The sequence below is a fragment of the Podarcis filfolensis genome (genome assembly GCF_964270895.1).
Source record: "Podarcis filfolensis genome assembly, chromosome: 14".
NCBI lineage: Eukaryota > Metazoa > Chordata > Lepidosauria > Squamata > Lacertidae > Podarcis > Podarcis filfolensis.
Genome location: NC_139616.1, coordinates 35,371,505 through 35,388,970, shown reverse-complemented (window position 1 = coordinate 35,388,970; position 17,466 = coordinate 35,371,505). Strand labels below are relative to the sequence as shown.

At 48.7% G+C, this 17,466-nt stretch overlaps 1 protein-coding gene across 1 annotated transcript; it reads right to left on the bottom strand.

Moving 5' to 3' along the window:
* Nucleotides 1-719: 719 nt before the first annotated feature.
* WFIKKN1 (WAP, follistatin/kazal, immunoglobulin, kunitz and netrin domain containing 1) lies at nt 720-11,363 on the bottom strand. Its single transcript, XM_083585120.1, has 2 exons — nt 10,325-11,363; nt 720-2,631 (listed from the first exon to the last, which is right to left on the bottom strand). The coding sequence occupies exons 1-2, from the start codon at nt 10,571-10,573 to the stop codon at nt 1,138-1,140; spliced, it is 1,743 nt and encodes a 580-aa protein (XP_083441246.1). The 5' UTR covers nt 10,574-11,363; the 3' UTR covers nt 720-1,137.
* Nucleotides 11,364-17,466: the final 6,103 nt, after the last annotated feature.

Here is a 17,466-nt window from a genome sequence, read left to right as displayed (position 1 = left end):
AGAGCCTACTGGATCAGGCAAATGACCCACCTAGTCCAGTATCCTGTTCTGAGAGTTGCCCAGGCAGGGAGACTCAAACAGGACCTGAGAGCAAGAGCACTCTCCGCTCTTGAGCTTCCAGCATCAGGCAGTCATCAGAAGCATTTTCTCTCCCATAGTAGAACTAGAAAGGGTTCATGCAGGCTTTAAGTGATTGTTTTTCCGTCCATTGCTGCACACAGCAAAATAACCCCAAACTGATTGTGCAAATAAATGTGGCTCTGCATAGGATTGCTTGTGACGGGGAGGCGATTCTGCTTTGGCCAGCACTGCTGTAGGCCCACAATATTGCTTTAAGACAGTCCTTTGATGTTGCTGAACTACAACATCCACCATCCCATGCCATGTGGAGGGCAATTTCCCCATCCCTACCTTAAGAACAAGTCCAAGAGTGGAATAGCCACATGAGCACTTCAAATCAATGCCAAAGAGGATCTAATTTCCTCATCCAGCCACATTTGGGACAGGTGGTTGTCACTTTCTGTTTCTCCCTTAGCAATTGTTCTTCCTTCCTTAGGAAGGTCCCTTCTCACATTTTGCAAAGCCTGTTTCTCCCCCTCCCCTTTGCCATTATTTGATGGGAGGCTAGTACTCATGACCTTTTTAGCTAGAATTTGCTTTTACAACAGGAAAGAAAAGGGCTGGTAGAGAACAACCTCCAGTGTAGAAGGAACACAGGATTTCCTTTTCGTTATTATTATTATTAATTCCACATAGGCTGGGCTGGAGGGATGTCACAGGCGCAGATAAATTACAGCTCTCTCTCACACACAAAAACAGACAATAGGTAGTTACAAGCAATAATGGAGCTCATTGAAACAGTAGTGATAATAACTGAAAACATCTAAAAATGAGAGGCAGGTCCGTGAAGGTGGCATGGAATAAGGATTCGTCCCTCTGCACTCTGGACCCACTTGGAGGCTCATGGGCTTTTCCAGGAGCGCCAGATTCGTCCTGCCAGTCTCCAACCCAGTCCTTGCATAGCTGCAGCACAGCACAAGAAAAGGAGAGCAGAGTCTCTTGGGGAAAGGGACGTCAGCCTTCGTCTGCCTTCCCTTCTCTGCCACAGACAAGCAGCAGCTGTCACTGCCACCCATGCTAGTCCTGGAACCGGTTGAGAAGTTCGCACGTCTTCTTCTCCAGCAGTTCGTGGATCTTCTTGACCCGCTTATCATTGGCGGCCCGGACGTAGCTGTTGGGGTCGAGGACCGCCATGCCTTCCTGCACCTCGCCCATGATGATGAGGGGCCCATCCTCGGTGGTCATGTTGGGGCAGGGGCAGTTCCAGTCCATATCTGTCAAGGTCACCTCCAGGTACTTGATGTTGAAGAATTTGAGGCCCATCTTCTCGTCCTTGAGGATATCATCCAGGGCAAAGCGGGCAATGCCAGAATCCTGGTCCTCGATGATCTCCATCAGCCGTCCCACGATGGCGAAGTCGCTGCGGCAGAGGCTGGGCACCATCTTGCTCTTCAGACGGCAGGCTTTGCACTGCAGTGTCTTGGGGAAGGGACAGACGTCCTCGCAGCTCTCCTTGCTGTCAAAGTTGTTCTCATTGCCCTCGCAGCCGCCGTAGATGAAGGAGTGGCACTGCTTCATCAGGTGGTTGTAGGCCCAGCGGGGCTCCCAGTTCTTACAGGGGCCCTGCACAATGGGGAGAGTGCAGAGGTTGACGGCGTTATTGACACAGGCCAGTTGGCACTCTTCGTAGGTGTCGAAGTGGTTCTGGTTAGCCCCACAACCGCCATAGCGGAAAGTGGTGCACAAGCCTCTCTTGGAGTCAAAATGCCAGCGGACTTGGTAGGCCTCGCATTCCTGCTTGTCAGGCTCCTTCAGGCACTCGCCGGGCGGGAGCTGAGGAGGGCTGGATGCCTTCGGCTCCCCTCTGGAGTGCTCTCTCTTGACAACAGACAGCGGGAAGTCCGCCCGCAAGAGGCCGGCGGAGTTCCTGGCCGTGCAAGTGTAGATCCCGGCGTCCTCCGGCTGGGCGTTGTAGATGACCAGCTGGCCGATGTTGGTCACAACCACGTTGCCATACATCTGGTCGGGCCGCATGATGAAGTTTTCCTGGTGGTCGCTCTGCTTCTCCCACGTGATGTCAGGACGCGGCCGCCCACTCACATCACAGTGAAAACTGACTGTGCCCCCCACGTAGACCAACTGGTGGAAGGGGTTGTTGTAGAGGGCCGGCGGTATGGGCAGCTCAGTGCCTGCGCCGGGCGTCGGGTGAGCCGTGGTCTCCATCGGCACCGGGCTGGTGTTGGGCCAGGTGAAAATGTACTTGCACGGCACCACGGCCAGGCTGATGCCCCGGATGCAGGCCTCGGCGTCCATGTAGCACTTGTTGTAGTAGGTGAGTCCGTCGGAGGCGCAGGTGAAGTTGGGTTCCTTCTCGCACCTGTCCTTGCACTTGCAGACGGGCTGCCCGTCCCAGATGTCACAGTCCGAGCCCTGTTGCGTGCACACAAAGCTCTCGCATGTGGCCTCTTGCACCAGCTCCAGCGAGGAGAGGCTTCCGTCCGCATAGCGGGCTGCCACACAGCTCCGCAGGCCACAGACGTTGGTGCAGCATTTCTCAAAGCCTTCACAGTCCTGCAAAGGAGGAGGAGGAGCAGAACTTTTAGATTTGAGTGAATCGGCATTGTTTTCCCCATCAAACTAGGTGTGACAGGGCCTTTTCGGTGGTGGTTCCCCAGTTGTGGAATGCCCTCTGTTGTGAGGTGAGCCTGTCTCCACCCATTAACTTTTGGGAAGAATTTTAAAACACACCTGTTCACACAAGCATATCGGGTAGCTGAAGAATACTGTTCCTGGTAATCCTGAGATAAAATAGCTAAATTGGCAGAGCATGAGACTCTAATCTCAGGGTCTTGGGTTTGAGTGCCACGTTGGGCAAAAGATTCCTGCATTGCAGGGGGTTGGACTAGATCCTCGTGATCCCTTCCAACTTTACAATTATATGATAGCTGGATGGAAGTATGCTTTTAACTGCTATTGCTTTTAGAATGTTTTCAATTGCAAGTTTTAACATTTTAAGAATGTTTCTGCTTTCTTTTTAAGTTGTGTAACTGTTTGCCACCCTTAGGGAGGAAGGTGGGGTATGAATTTAAATTCAATAAATAAATATGCATATAGGAAGCTGCCTTATACTGGAGTCCAACTTAAGGCCCAACTAGTTCAGACAAGGATTTCAGACAAGGAACTATCCCAGCCCTGCCAGGGATTGAATCTGAGACCTTCTGCATGCAAAGCAGATGCTCTATTACGGAACTGCAGCCATTCTCAAGGCAGTTCCCACTTCACGGAAATAACAAAATATGCAAGAAATGGCATCTCCTATAACAATTAAATCACATTAAAAAATAGTTCACAACCAGAAGTTTAACAACAAGAAACCCTGCTACTGTTTGGCAGAGTAATCCTGTTGTTTTATTGTACAGCTGGTGAGTTTTAGCTGGATTTTTGTATTTGGGGGCTGGGTGGTGGTTTGGCTGGCTTCTTATTAATCAGTTATGTGTGGTTTTGTATCTTGCTTTTATTCTGGAAGCCTTTATTCTAACCCCCCCCCCTCTCTCTATATATAAAAGTAAGCAGTGAGTACACACTAAATGCAAAATGAAATCAACTCCCATTAAAACAGCCTAACAAAAAACAACAATTAATGTATTGTACAGCTTAAAATCAATAAAACAAACATAAAAAGTAAATAAAACAGGTTCAGGGGCTTCATACACATAAACCAGGGCCCAATTTCATGGGTCAGGAGAAACCTGGGCAAATAAATTAATTCTATGCTGGTGCTGAGGGGACACTTCTGTGGTGGTTTTCAAAACCTTGCCAGCTCACTGCAGCCAGAGTGGTGTTGCGGTGCCTTTTCCTTCTCTAAATTGTGGCCATGATTTTTCTTAACCCCCACATTCTGCTTCTCCCATACAAGTTGTGGTAAATGGGAGGGAATTAGTTACACCAGCTGCAGGACTGGCATACTTGAGGGCCCCTTTGTGGGAGCATGAAGGTCAACAAAGAGGTCTTGCTGATTCACATTTGCCCCCAAAGCGCCCTGTTTCCACACATATACGCACTACCACGGATACATCCACCCCTGTAGAAGGTCCCAGGTTCGATCCCCAGCACCTCCAGGTTAGGACTGGGAATGTCCCCTGCCTGGAACCCCTGGAGAGCGGCTGCCAGTCAGTGTCAACAGAACTGAGCTGGATGGATTCAATATAAGGCAGCTTATTTTGCTTTTGTGGGAAGACCACAGTAGCTCAGTCATAGCTCAACACCTGCTTTGCATGCGGAAGGTCCCAGGTTCAAATTCTGGCCTCTCCCAAGTGCTGCTGGGGGAGATCCTTGCCTGAAAGGCTGAAGAGCCTCAGCCAGCCAATGTAGAAATTACCGAGCTCAATGGACCAATGGGCCTGATTCAGTATAAGGCAGCTTCTGAGGGTTTTCTGTAGGTGTGCCAGTGATGTTAAGTGCAGGGGAGCCTCCTTCTGTTGGCAGAGCAGCAGTTAAGCAGTATCTATTGGCCCCTCAGCTGACGTTCATCTTGCTTTAGGATTGCGGCCTAAACCACAAACTCCTTGAAACAAGCAAGGAAGGAAAGGGCCTTGATGGAGTAAACCTCCACACACAAGGGGGATTTAAAAAATTCGAATATTGAGGCCCCTTCGGTTCCCACCCCCCACCAACCTTTTAACACCTCAGTGAGAACTAGAGCAGGTTCAGGGATGAATTATTTGGCTCGAAGGGAGGGAAGTCTGTGGTCCAGAGAATGCCACCCATCTCCGGATGAGGCAGCATGGCCTGTCTAGGGCTGTCAGCACCTCCCTCTGGCACCCCATTGAAGCAAAAAAGGGAGGCAGAGAGAGCTCAGGAGAGGCTCAGACAGGAGAAGCATCTCCTGGCGAACTCCCAGCTTTTGCGGAAAGGGCCTTTTTCTTTTTTTAACCTCGTGAATCAACTCATGTGTGAGGGAGAACAAAATGGACGCCCCGGTAGTAGGCTGCTTCACCTGTGCTCTGCCCCTGTGTCTAAATACATAGCAGCCTGTGTAAGGCCCCATCTCCTCGGTGCAATTACAGCAGCAGCATAACCACCTTAAACAGCCATGACTGTTTAAAAGTCATGTTTAAAAATCAGTGATAGTGATTTAAGCACATAGTGCAGATGGGGCCTACGGGCCTCCTCTGGGTTGTGACCATAGCTGTCAACTTTTCCCCTTTCTTGTGAGGAATCCTATTCGGAATAAGGGAATTTCCCTTAAAAAAAGGGAAACGTTGACAGCTATGGTTGTGACCCAGCAGAAGCAGCATCCCAAAGTCTTCCTATATGCTTATATATGCCGCTGTCAAGCAACCTGCCTCTAATACACACATCTACATTGCAGGCTGGTCCATAAGGGTGAATGTGGCACATCAACCTGAGCTTGCCTGCAGCCACCTGCCTGCATTCTTATTGCAACCAGTCCTGGGAGCTGTCCTGCCTGTCATCTTCCTCTTCCTTCCTGAGTCTCAGTGTTGTCACCGTAGAACTCAACAGAGAGGAGGAGGAGGAGGAGGAAGAGGGGGACTAAACCAGAATTAGTGGCTCTGCTTGCAGTTTAATTCCGTTGGCTCTGGCTCCATTGACCCTTCAGTTCCCTTAACCAGGCCTGGGCAGTGGAGGACCTTGGAAACTCAAATTTCAGTGGTGCCTTGTGCAACGCCAAAATCTGCCCCTTTGCCTCCTGTTGCATTTCATAGTTGCGGCACCTGCCCCAGAAGCTCTGCACCTAGTGCAACTGAACCATTTGTGCTCCTCTAGATATGGCTTTGGCCTGGGGAACCTGTGGCCCTCCAGGTGTTGTCAGAATCCATCTCCCATCATCCCAGACCACGTTGGTCATGCTGGGCTGATGGGAGGTGTCATTCAACAACCTTTGGAGGACCACAAGCCCCAACCATGCTCTAAGCTGTGAGGTACAATTTTACGTCTGAGGTACTTGTGCTCTCACCGGGGGGGGGAGGGGGAGGGGTGGCATTGCTGCTTCCTTATCACGTAAGAAGTTGCTTGACTAAAATTGACCCTGACTGGGGTGGGGATGGGGGAACCAGTTTACCACTTTGAGTAAAAAAGATTTTTTTTGGGACGGTCTCTCACACAAGGGAGTGAGAGGAAGGGAGGGGCTAATTGGAAAGAATTTTTCAACTCCCTTCCCAGACAAAAACGAGGTAGCACAGCCACAATTTGACAAAGCTGACTGACTGATTTCTATACCGCTTAATATGTTAAAAAATATTTCTAAGCAGTTTATAGAAAACTGAAGCCACAACAGACGACTTAATCAAAATATTACAAAAATAAACAGCTGCATATAAAAATTAATTGAAAGTTACTAGTATATTTTTTAAAATCAGTTCATTTTCCTTCTGACACGCCCTCCCTCTCAGCCTCCAGGTTCTCACCCAGGGTCCAAACAAACTCTCAGATCATCCAGGAAAGTATTACAGGGAGAAGAGTTCCTGGAAACAGCAGACATCACCCTAGTCTCTCATTCTAGACTTGCTTTCTATAGGCAGGTGGATGGCACCTTCTCTGGCTACCCACAACTGTGTCCCATTCAACTGTACTCTCCACACCCATTTCCAGGTACAGCAGGTTTGCTGAGTTTCCCAAAGGTGGGGAAGAGGGTCCTCCCTCCACTCACAGCTCTTTCTTCACCCTCTGTCCTCTCTTTCTCCTCCTCCAGTTGCCATCACATATGCAAATATATAAATTTCCAGTTATGCGGGGGACTGATAAGAGAGATGGATGGCAAAAGCAGAGGATGAGGCTTAACCAAGTATTTGAGGGTGGGTGTTAAAGCCAGAGTCAGGGAGGATCCTATTCTGGTTTCCTAGCAACCGCTTGCACCTCCCAAGGAAGGAAGGACCACTTCACACAAGAAAGACTTTCCTACATGGAAACATATTGTGTGTTGTTTCCTATGTGATGGTTTAGGTAAAGGTAAAGGGACCCCTGACCATTAGGTCCAGTCGTGACTGACTCTGGGGTTGCGGTGCTCATCTTGCTTTATTGGCCGAGGAAGCCGGCGTACAGCTTCTGGGTCATGTGGCCTGCATGACTAAGCCGCTTCTGGTGAACCAGAGCAGCGCACGGAAACACTGTTTACCTTCCTGCTGGAGCGGTACCTATTTATCTACTTGCACTTTGACATGCTTTCGAACTGCTAGGTTGGCAGGAGCAGGGACCGAGCAACGGGAGCTCACCCCATTGCAGGGATTTGAATCACCAACCTTCCAATCGGCAAGTCCTAGGCTCAGTGGTTTAACCCACAGCGCCACCCGCGTCCCATGAGATGGTTTATACTATGGCATATTAGGAGTGGGGAGATGCGAGTTCAAATCCTCACTCAGCTGACTAGGTGACCCTTGAGTCAGTCCCTCTCTCTCTCTCTCTCTCTCTCTCTCTCTCTCTCTCTCTCTGTCTCTCTGTCTAGCCTCCCTCACAGGATTGTTGTGAGGATAAAGGGGGGAGGGGAGGAGCAAGAAAGCATCATGTGTGCTGCCTTGAGCTCCTTAATGGTTTCAAATGTAATAATGAAAATGATGACGATGCATGGAATTCTCCACATGGAAGTGATGTAGGGGCTTCCATTCCCTCAGCAGCAATTACCATTCCCATCTGTCAGTGGCGACGGCACCATTAGCATGAATGGATACTGCTCCATTAGGGTGAATAGGGAATGGCCTCACCAACCTATGTCTGCCCACCCAACTTGCCTGCCTTCTTTGAATCAGATAATTGTAGAGCTGGAAGGGACCCCGAGGGTCATCTAGTCCAACCCCCTGCAATGCAAGAATCTCAACAAAAGCATCCATGGCAAGCATCTAACTTCCGCTTAAAAACCTCAAAGGAAGGAGAGTCCACTCCACTATCAAACTGCTCTTACTGTCAGAAAGTTCTTCCTGATGTTTAGTCGGAATCTCCTTCCTTGTAACCTGAAGCCATTTGTTCATGTCCCTCCAGAGCAGGACAAAACAGGCTTGCTCCATCCTCCATGTGACAGCCCTTAAGATATTGGAAGAGGGCTATCATATCTCCTCTCAGTCGCCTCTTTTCCACTGTTCCTCTTATCTAGGGGGTTGTACTGCCTATCAGCTTCCTGAGTCTCAGTATTGCCCTTGTAAAACTCAGCAGAGGAGAGGATGGGGTGGGGTGGGGTGCATGAGAGAATTATTTGGCACTGCCTGTCATTGGCTCGCGCTCCACCTACCATTCACCTCTCTGCTCTCCACCCCACCAGTCCCAAGGGGCATTGGCACTATGCCCACCTGTGCTGTACTAACAACACCAGTGATATGTCTACTTGCCATGCCAGCGCCACCTGTCCTGGGGCAATGCAAGTGTGAGAAAGAGCCACAATGTTGGCTTCTTCCACATGTCCCAGGAATGTGGGAATGAGGCACACTGTAGCAACTTCCACACTTGATGGAGTACCGTTTGATACTGCCCTTGGACTGTGTGGTTTACAAAGCAACTTCCTTTACTCCTTGAGCCGCCTGGCTCATTCTGAGCTATGCATATACCTACTATCATGCACGCAGGCACCCACGTACACTGCAGGCTGCATACAGATAAGGTGCAGAAGTTCCCATGACCCTGGCTGTTCACATGGAGGAGAAAAAGGGACAATGTGAACCAGCCTTTCGGCTTAGTCCTAAGGCTGAGCAAAATGTTACAGTTTCCCAAACTGGAATGTATTCATGCACACATTCACGAGCGTTGGCTCCTCCACTGCCCACCCCCTTGGAAATGCAGCATTTGCTCAAGGATGACCCGAGATATTATCTCCTTCTCAGAGGTACACCAAAAGCTGCCTTACTCAGACCATTGATCCATCTAGCTCAGCTTTGTCTAAAACCGGCTCCCATACAGGATAATTTCCCAGCCCAGCTTGAAGATGTTGGAGAAGTGAACCAGAGTTCTTTGGTGTGCAAATATGTGCCCTGTCACTGAGCCATGACAGATTAGCACTGGGGAGTTCTCTTGTGCAAATATCATTTGCGCTCATCCAAAGCTCCTGCGAGTTTCATTGCACACAAGAGTTCTGTGGTTGATTGTGCCCCATGGGTCAGAACTGTTTCTCTCTCCCATTCTGCCATCCTTACTGGCACCCAAACACCTGTCACCACTTCAGGAGTCAGTTCCCCTGTACTGCTCCACGGGCACAACATATCGTTAGGTGAAGAGGGGGTACTACTTGCCCCAATGTCTTGATTGGACTCCCCTATTTCTGTGACCCATCCAGACTAAAGGACATCCTGCATCTGGGAATTGCGCATGAGAGAAGGTGCGCAAAACACACACACACACACACACAAACCCAAAACAAATGGAGGGAGAATTGATTACAGCTGCAACTTTTATACATAGGCACATTGATGTTTTGAGTTTTATGCAAAAGAGGGAAGGTGTGTAGCTTCCGAAAAGAAATGGAAAAATAATCCTAAAATGATGTAGGCTTATTAGCCTAACAATCTGCAGTATCTCTGAAGCATCCAGAGAAGCAAATAAAATAGATCCTTTGAGCATGTACAGAGTGCTGAGTAAATGCAGGCACCGTCCCTTTGCCCTTGCTGGCAGAGAGAAGAAACACAGGAAGCTGCTGAATTCTGAGTCAGACCACTGGCTCTATCAAGACCCTCTTGTGTCTCAGGTAGGGTTCTTTCCAGACCTCTTAACAGAAGGTCTTAGAAAACAAAAACGAAAAAACTCGAGGGAAGCCAGATTCTCAGCTGCACCATAAAGTTTGTTGAGCATATAAAGCTGCCTGATGCTGTGTCAGATCATTGGTCTGTCTAGGACAGCACTGTCCACTCTGACTGGCAGTGGTCTCAGCAGAGTTGGGAATGAACGATGCCTATCGGGGACTGTTTTAACTGGAAACGCCAGGGGCTGATCCTCAGACCTTCTGCCTACAAACCAGGGAAGAGCTGTGGCTCAAGGGCAGAGCATCTGCTTTACATGCAGGTGGTCCCAGGTTGAATCCCGAGAGATCCCGAATGCAGGGGAGCCACTCCTGCGCTTTTCAGATAAGGCACCTTCCTAAGCCACCCTCGGTGACAAACCCTCGAGCGATGCGACCTCCCGGGCTGAGCTATTACTCTTTTGCCATAGAAGGGCATTTCACCCGAGGGGAGCACAGCACCACCCCCTGCTGGCTAGGCCCGGAACTGCGCGCCGAAGCTCTCGCAAAGCGGGTGGGCGAGAGAGCTCACCTACAGCGTCCCCGACTCACCTGATCGGCCTGGCACTCCCTCTCGCAGGTGCTCTGCGCATCCACCCACAGGTTGGGGTTCAGCTGGTTGGGGCACACCCCTAGGTGGCTCATCCTGATTGGCTGCAGGCTGGCCCCTTCTGCCAGGAGAGACAGCAGAGACAGGATGAGTGAAGGCAGCATGGGGTCGCGAAGGTGCTGCTCCCCTCCGAGCCGTCGCTGGCCGCCCTCTCGCTTCGAGCCCTTCCCGAGGAAAGTCCAAAAAGGCATACAGCCGCGCCACCAAGCTCCTGCCAGCCACTGCTGCGCCTCCTTCCTTTTTTTGTGTGTGTTCCCCCACCCCCAAAACCCAGGGAGAGTCTTCCACTTTTGCCTTGTGTGATAGACAAAACAATCACATTTGCAAGGAGGCTGCGGGTGGGGGGGGGAGAGAGAAAGAGAGTGGGGAGAGGAAGGTGAAGGGAAGGGAGGAGGAGGGGGAAATAACAAGAAACCAAAGAAAGCTCTTCTTTTTTCCCTCCCCTCCGCTCTTACACCCCCCAGCACACACTCCTCATTTTATCGCCTGTCCTGGACGCGCCAGTGTCCATTCTGCCTTCTGCCACCAGCAGCCAGACACGAGGCCTTCCAAAAAGCAGCATCACTTAAAGCGCAGCCGTCGAGAGGGAAAGGTCCATGTTTCACCAGCAAATGGGGCTCCCAGTCTCTTCCCTCGAACTTCATCCAGTTGTGGGGTTCGCCCTCCTGCTCCTCTTCTCTTTACTCAATGCGTTCTCTTCCAGTTTCTTTTTCTAAATAAAAATAATAAAATCCAGGCCCAGGGGCAAATGGCAAAGTGCTGGATCTTTTGGAGCCAGCAGGCCAGAGGCTAAGAGGAAGAAGGTTCTCTAGGAAAGGAAGATGGCTTGGTGAACAACCTTGGGGAGAGAGAAAGAGCGAGCGAGCACATCAACAGGGAAATTAAGTTCCTGGGTCAGGGAGGAACAGAGTTATAAAGCAGCTCTCCCGGGTGTGTGTCTGGGGTGAGCAGAAAAAGAGAGGCGAGGAGGGGGGTGTAACCGGAATCTCCTCCCCTCTCACCGATGGGCTGGGGGTTTGGAATGGAAAAGCGACTGACCTCAGACGCTAACCCTGTCTGGGTTGATCGACTGGGCAAACACTCGGAGGAGATCAAAGGGGGGTGGGGGGAGAAGAGAGAGAGAGGGAGCTGCAGAGCCTTCCAAAACCGAGAGACAGACACCACCGAGACCCACCAAGTGGGGGGAATTCTTTCAGAATGAGAGAACATCCCAAAGGCCTCTTGGCCACTGGCGGCGATGCTGACCATAGCAGGCCTCCAAGGGCCCGGGCAAGCCCAGACCTCTTCCACAGGGCATTTGGGAGACTGGGTTCTCCCCAAATTGCCTCTCTTTCCTTTAAAAGGTGAGCGATGATTCAGGCAGCCGTAATCTGCAGCCGCAGCAAGAGGCAGGTGGGCTGAGGTGACGGCAGGTGATATAGGATCAAAGAGGCTGGAATGGAAGTTTGAAAGCCTACTAGAAGAGGCCCAGCATGGATACCTGGGAATCACTCTGTATTTTATTTTTCTGTACATATATATCCCATCTTTCCTCCAAAGAGCTCAAGGTGGTGAAGATCGTTCTCTTTCCCCGTTTCATCCTTTGTTGCAACACTTGAGGTAGGTTAGGCAGACAGACTGGAACTGACCTAAGGTAACTCAGCAAGCTCCATGGCTTGGTTGGGATTTGAACCCTGGTCCCCCAGGTCCTAGTCTAACACACTAACCACTACACCACACTGGCTCTCTAGAAGGGCCTGTATCGAGGCCTAAGGTAAAGGTAAAGGGACCCCTGACCATTAGGTCCAGTTGTGACCGACTCTGGGGTTGCGGCGCTCATCTTGCTTTACTGGCCGAGGGAGCCAGTAAAAAGTTGGAATAGGAACATAAGAATCTGCCTTATTCCAAGACCAAGTTAGTCCATCTAGCGCAGTATTGTCTACACTGACCTGCAGCAGCATGCAAACCAGATGCCCTCCCTTCATTTCAGCTCATCTTCAGTTTAAAGCAGGGGTGGGAAACCTGCGGCCCTCCAGATGTTTTTGGACTACAGCTGCCATCATCCCTGACCACTGAGCATGCTGGCTGGGACTGATTTGCTATGCTAAGCATGTCTGTTAACTGCACCATCCTAGCAACACATTTGCGACAGAGTTCTGTTTCCCGTGCTAAGCCAGGCTGGGCAAGTCACAGCCAATTTATGTGAAAAAGTTCATCCACTTTGCAGGAGATCATGAAGAGTACATCTAGGTCAGGATTCAGTACTGGAACTTACTCACCTAGAAATCTGTTTAAATGCCAGGGGTCCACTCTCCAGTACTCAAAGCAACAGGAAGTTCATCTGAGCATGTACAGAGTGCTTCTCTCTGGCTAGCCATGAACTGCAAGCAAAACTCTCCTACCCAGCTACAACTCCTTTCATGCTTCAGAAACTACAGTTCTCAGGATAGGATTCTTGGGGAGGACGGACGTCATGTGCTTTAAACATGGTACAGTCATACCTTGGTTCTCAAACAGAATCTGTTCTGGAAGTCCGTTCGACTTCCAAAAACATTAGAAAACCAAGACGTGGCTTCTGATTGGCTGCAGGAGCTTCCTGTACTCAATCGGAAGCTACACTGAACATTCGGCTTCCAAAATACATTCGCAAACTGGAACACTCACTTCCGGGTTTGTAGTGTTTGGGAGCCAAAACGTTCGAGAACTAAGCTGTTTGAAAATCAAGGTACGACTGTATGCGCATAGTCATGGGCGTTTGACTCTTTGATGAACATCCCAGCTAGTCACATGAAACTGAGATTACCTGTCATAGCACCCTTCACCACAGGTTAGGGCAGCACAGGAGTACTGAGCTCTTTACAAGGCCATTACCAGAAAAGGGTTGCCGCAAAACTCACTTTTACCTTGGCTGCCTTTTGATAGCAACACCTCCTGTTGCTGCTTCACCCACAAGACTTTCTGATTCGGCTTTTGACAGCCAACCACAGGCACCTCAGCGCAGCTTAAACCCGGCATGTACTGTTCTTCTTAGCCACAACAAGGGTGTTCAAACTGAAGGCCTTTTAAAAAAATGACAAGACGGCTTTGTTTATGACTAGGGTTGAACTATTTATCGGATCTGTCTCTCTCCTTAATACAAGAACTCATGGTCATCTGATTGAGTTGAAGGCTGGGGGATTCAGGACAGACAACTTTAAAGGGCGGTCAGATAAATTCATGGAGGACAAGGCTATCACCTTGTAGGAGAGGTAAAATGCCAGTTCCTGGGGGGGGGGGTCAAGAGAGCTATTGTGCTCCTATCAGAATGCTGGACTAGATAGGCACACATAGAGTGTCTGATGCAGCAGGGCTCTTCTCCCCTGTTAGGATCATAGGAAGCTGCCTTATGTTGAGTCTGGCTGCTGGTCCATCTAGCTCAATATTGTCAACTAACTGGCAAAGGATCTCCAAGGTCTCAGGAAGTCAGTCTCTCCCAACCCTAATTGGAGATGCCTGAAATGAAATCTAGGACTTTCTGCATGTAAAGCTCTACTGTTCTGCTGCTGAGCTCACTGTAATTGTAACACCATTTTTTTGTTTATGATTTTTATTCAAGAACTGACAAAGATGTGAGTAGCAGGCACCTTCTTAGGAGAGTCGTTTTTTCTCTCTCATTCACACACACACACACACACGCAGCAGGATGCCTCTTCTAAAATGGTGTCACATTGCAACAGGGTTGACACATGATCCAAAAACAAAGAAAACCCAAGCCAACTTCCTTGGTATTTTTCTACTCCTATGTTGGATTTTTTTGCTGGGTTTTTTGCCCCGGGTGAAACCTCCAGAAGGGCGCCACTGAAGCTCCCAGCCTGTGTGTGTGTGTGTACGCAAATGTGAGGTCGGGGTTTTTTGTTGTTGTTTTGTGCCAAACTGGGTCTTTGACCAGGGAGAAATAAAGCCTAGGTTTGCCCCTCATTTGATCAATCAACTGAAAACCATACAATTAATCCACTAAATTTTCTTCAAGTTGGCAGTACCCCCTGCGTTCAACAATTTTACTCCACCTTTCAATCTGGGCTGTGTATTCAGACTTAAAACGCACCCGAGTCGTTCATTTAGAAATTAGTTCCAAGTTAATCATGACTAAAGAAGGAAGGCACTGTCAATTCTCGTTCACCCAGTTTCCCATTTTTCCAGTCTTAAATTCAATTCCCCGCACTTTGCATCAATTCACACATTCACAGACACACAAGGTTTTTCATGCTCATGAAAATTCATTGATGTTTTACTGCAAATTTCTCTCAATTAACAAATTTTTAATGCAATGTTGCCTATTATGCACATTTTTGCAATGATATTTCCACAGTGTATTGCACTTCTGTATTTTCTTTTTTTACTAATATATGTATTCTTATGCACACTTTACCCCCTCAATGTGCAGTTTCTTATACATTACTCTGACCATACATTGTTTCAGAACATGAGAATTTGGTAGGTTCACCTTTAAATGCAAACTGAATTGAATTTCTTCCTCATCCCTAGAGATGTTTAACTTATCTCATGTATAAAAGTGGGAGTTAATTTCAACTAATTTAGCCTGGATAAATACCTTAACCAGCCTAGCATTCCAGTGCTTAGATTATTAAGGGGGTGGGAATTAGGGAAGTCCTTAATTAAATAAGCAAATTCCACATTTATTCTCCCCGTTTCACCAAATCACCCAGTTCCCACCTCCTGAAATTCATAGCTAAGGGACCAGAAAATGTAAGAGACTGTGATGAACTGCAGCATTGTCCAAGAGCTTTGCGAAAAACTATGCATCCAAAATGCCTCCAAAGAAGGGGTCAGGAGGGTTTCACGGGGGAAATTCTACCCTGGGAATATCTTTTGTAGGCACCATCTCAAAAACAGAAGACTCAAGGCAGCTTACAAAAAAAGATACATAAAATATACAAAATTTAAAATAAAAACAGCAAAAATATTATCTATAAATACAAAAAAGAGCGCACCTCTAACTCTTCCTACTACATAAAAGCTGACACAATCAACTTAATTACAATGCGCAATCAATAACCAAAAACCATCATATAAACATAGGAATTAATTTGCCTTACACTGAGTCAAACCATCGGATCTATTTTAGCTCAGTACTTTCTACACTGACTGGCAGCCGCTATCCAGGGTCTTGCCCAGCTCTGCCTGAAGAGAGATGCCCAGGGATTGAACCTGGGATCTTCTCCATGCAAGACAGATGCGATGCTACTGAGTTATGCCAAGGCTATTAGATGGACCCTGCTGAATGGATTGTCCCAATGGTCCAGCTAGTAGCATCGCCTTTCCATCAGTAACCAGTCAGATGCCTCTGGCAAGCACACAAGCCGGGCCTATAATCTACAGCCTGCTCTTCAGTTTTTGCCTCTGAACTTGGGGATTGGACATTGTTACAGGATGGGAGGACTAGTTTGGGTGTCATCTTTGGGGCCACTTCAAGCCAGCAGAAGGAGAAACCTGCTGAAATGGTCACACCAGTCTGTTTTCTTAATGGCCCTAACCAAGTCCCATTTGCATGACTAAAGAGTTGGCCGAGTACATATGTGTTGCCATAGGAATGACTAGCTAGTGATGCTTTCCAAAGGGAGCAGGTCTTCCCTCCTCTCACCTGGCTGGAGAACAACTTGACTTGCTCTCCATGCCGATTCCAAGACTATGACTTTGGGACCATCTCACTCCCAAAACCTAAGGGGTGGGGGAGCAAGATCTGGTTGATGTGCTGTGAGCCCTTCCATCTTATGCTCGGCTTATATATTTGTGTGTAAATAAAACCACATAATCACAAAGACGCTGCCTTCTCCTGTGACTTCCATTCTAAGGAAACCAAGTCTGAGGTATACGCCAGCACCCCTGAAATTTCTCAGCACTCAGAGATTGGCGTGCACACAGGAATATGGTTGACAGCCATTGATAGTCGTACCTCCATGAATTTAGCTAATAGGAGTAAACTGGAAAATGACGAGGGTTCAAATTGCAACTCACTGGGCAACTTGGGGCCAGGCAACATCTCTCAGCCTAAAGCAGCTCACAGGGTTGTTGTGAAGATAAAATGGGAAGAACTTCATATGCCACCTTGAGCTGCTTGCAGGAAAAGTGGGACATCCTTGTAATGACAGATAGCATATGTCTGTCTGTCTCTCATCAAGAGAGCTGCTGCTAATTTAAATCAAAGGCGTCATATTTACAGCTGGGTTCCTTCCAGACCCCTGGGAAAGTAGCAATATAGCCTGCTAAGGGATTGGGGACAGAGCTGCCTGGGAAAGCCTGTTGTTGGCTGCTGTTAAGCTTCTAAAGAGCTGTGATGGAAAAAGAAAAAGAAAGTCTAGCACTACATATAACAGTTGGTAGAGCTAAAATAAATCCCCAGGGAGAAGTGTGTGTGCTGTCTGTTGCTAGGAAGAGTTATCAGCCAACAAAACAGCTTCAATGTACCTGCCGGTTGGAGATTCAGCTTTGCTCCATTGCAAAGTTGATGCCTCTCCCCCCCCCCCCCCGTTTTCATGTCTCAGCTGTAGAGGGCCAGAGAATGAGTTTTGTTCCGGGAGTCTCCTGTTTAAAGAAGTGGCTTATGGAAAGCACCAATGTCCTCCTGTTAATGGGACCAGACTGGAGGATTGCACACAAAAGCCTCACTGCCAGCAAACACTGGGGGTGATTGTGCATGCATGCATCCACACTTGCAGGTTCATTCTGACTACAGCTTCTTTTTCTGGAGTCGTACAGTGGTAGTATAGTAGTACAGTGGAACGTGGGTGGCTTAAACCACAGAGCCTAGGACTTGCTGATCAGAAGGTCAGTGGTTCGAATCCCCACGACGGGGTGAGCTCCCATTGCTCGGTCCCTGCTCCTGCCAATCTAGCAGTTCAAAAGCACATCAAAGTGCAAGTAGATAAATAGGTACCGCTCCAGTGGGAAGGTAAATGGCGTTTCCATGCGCTGCTCTGGTTTGCCAGAAGCGGCTTAGTCTTGTTGGCCACATGACCCGGAAGCTGGACGCTGGCTCCCTCAGCCAATAAAGCGAGATGAGCGCCGCAACCCCAGAGTCGGTCACGACTGGACCTAATGGTCGGGG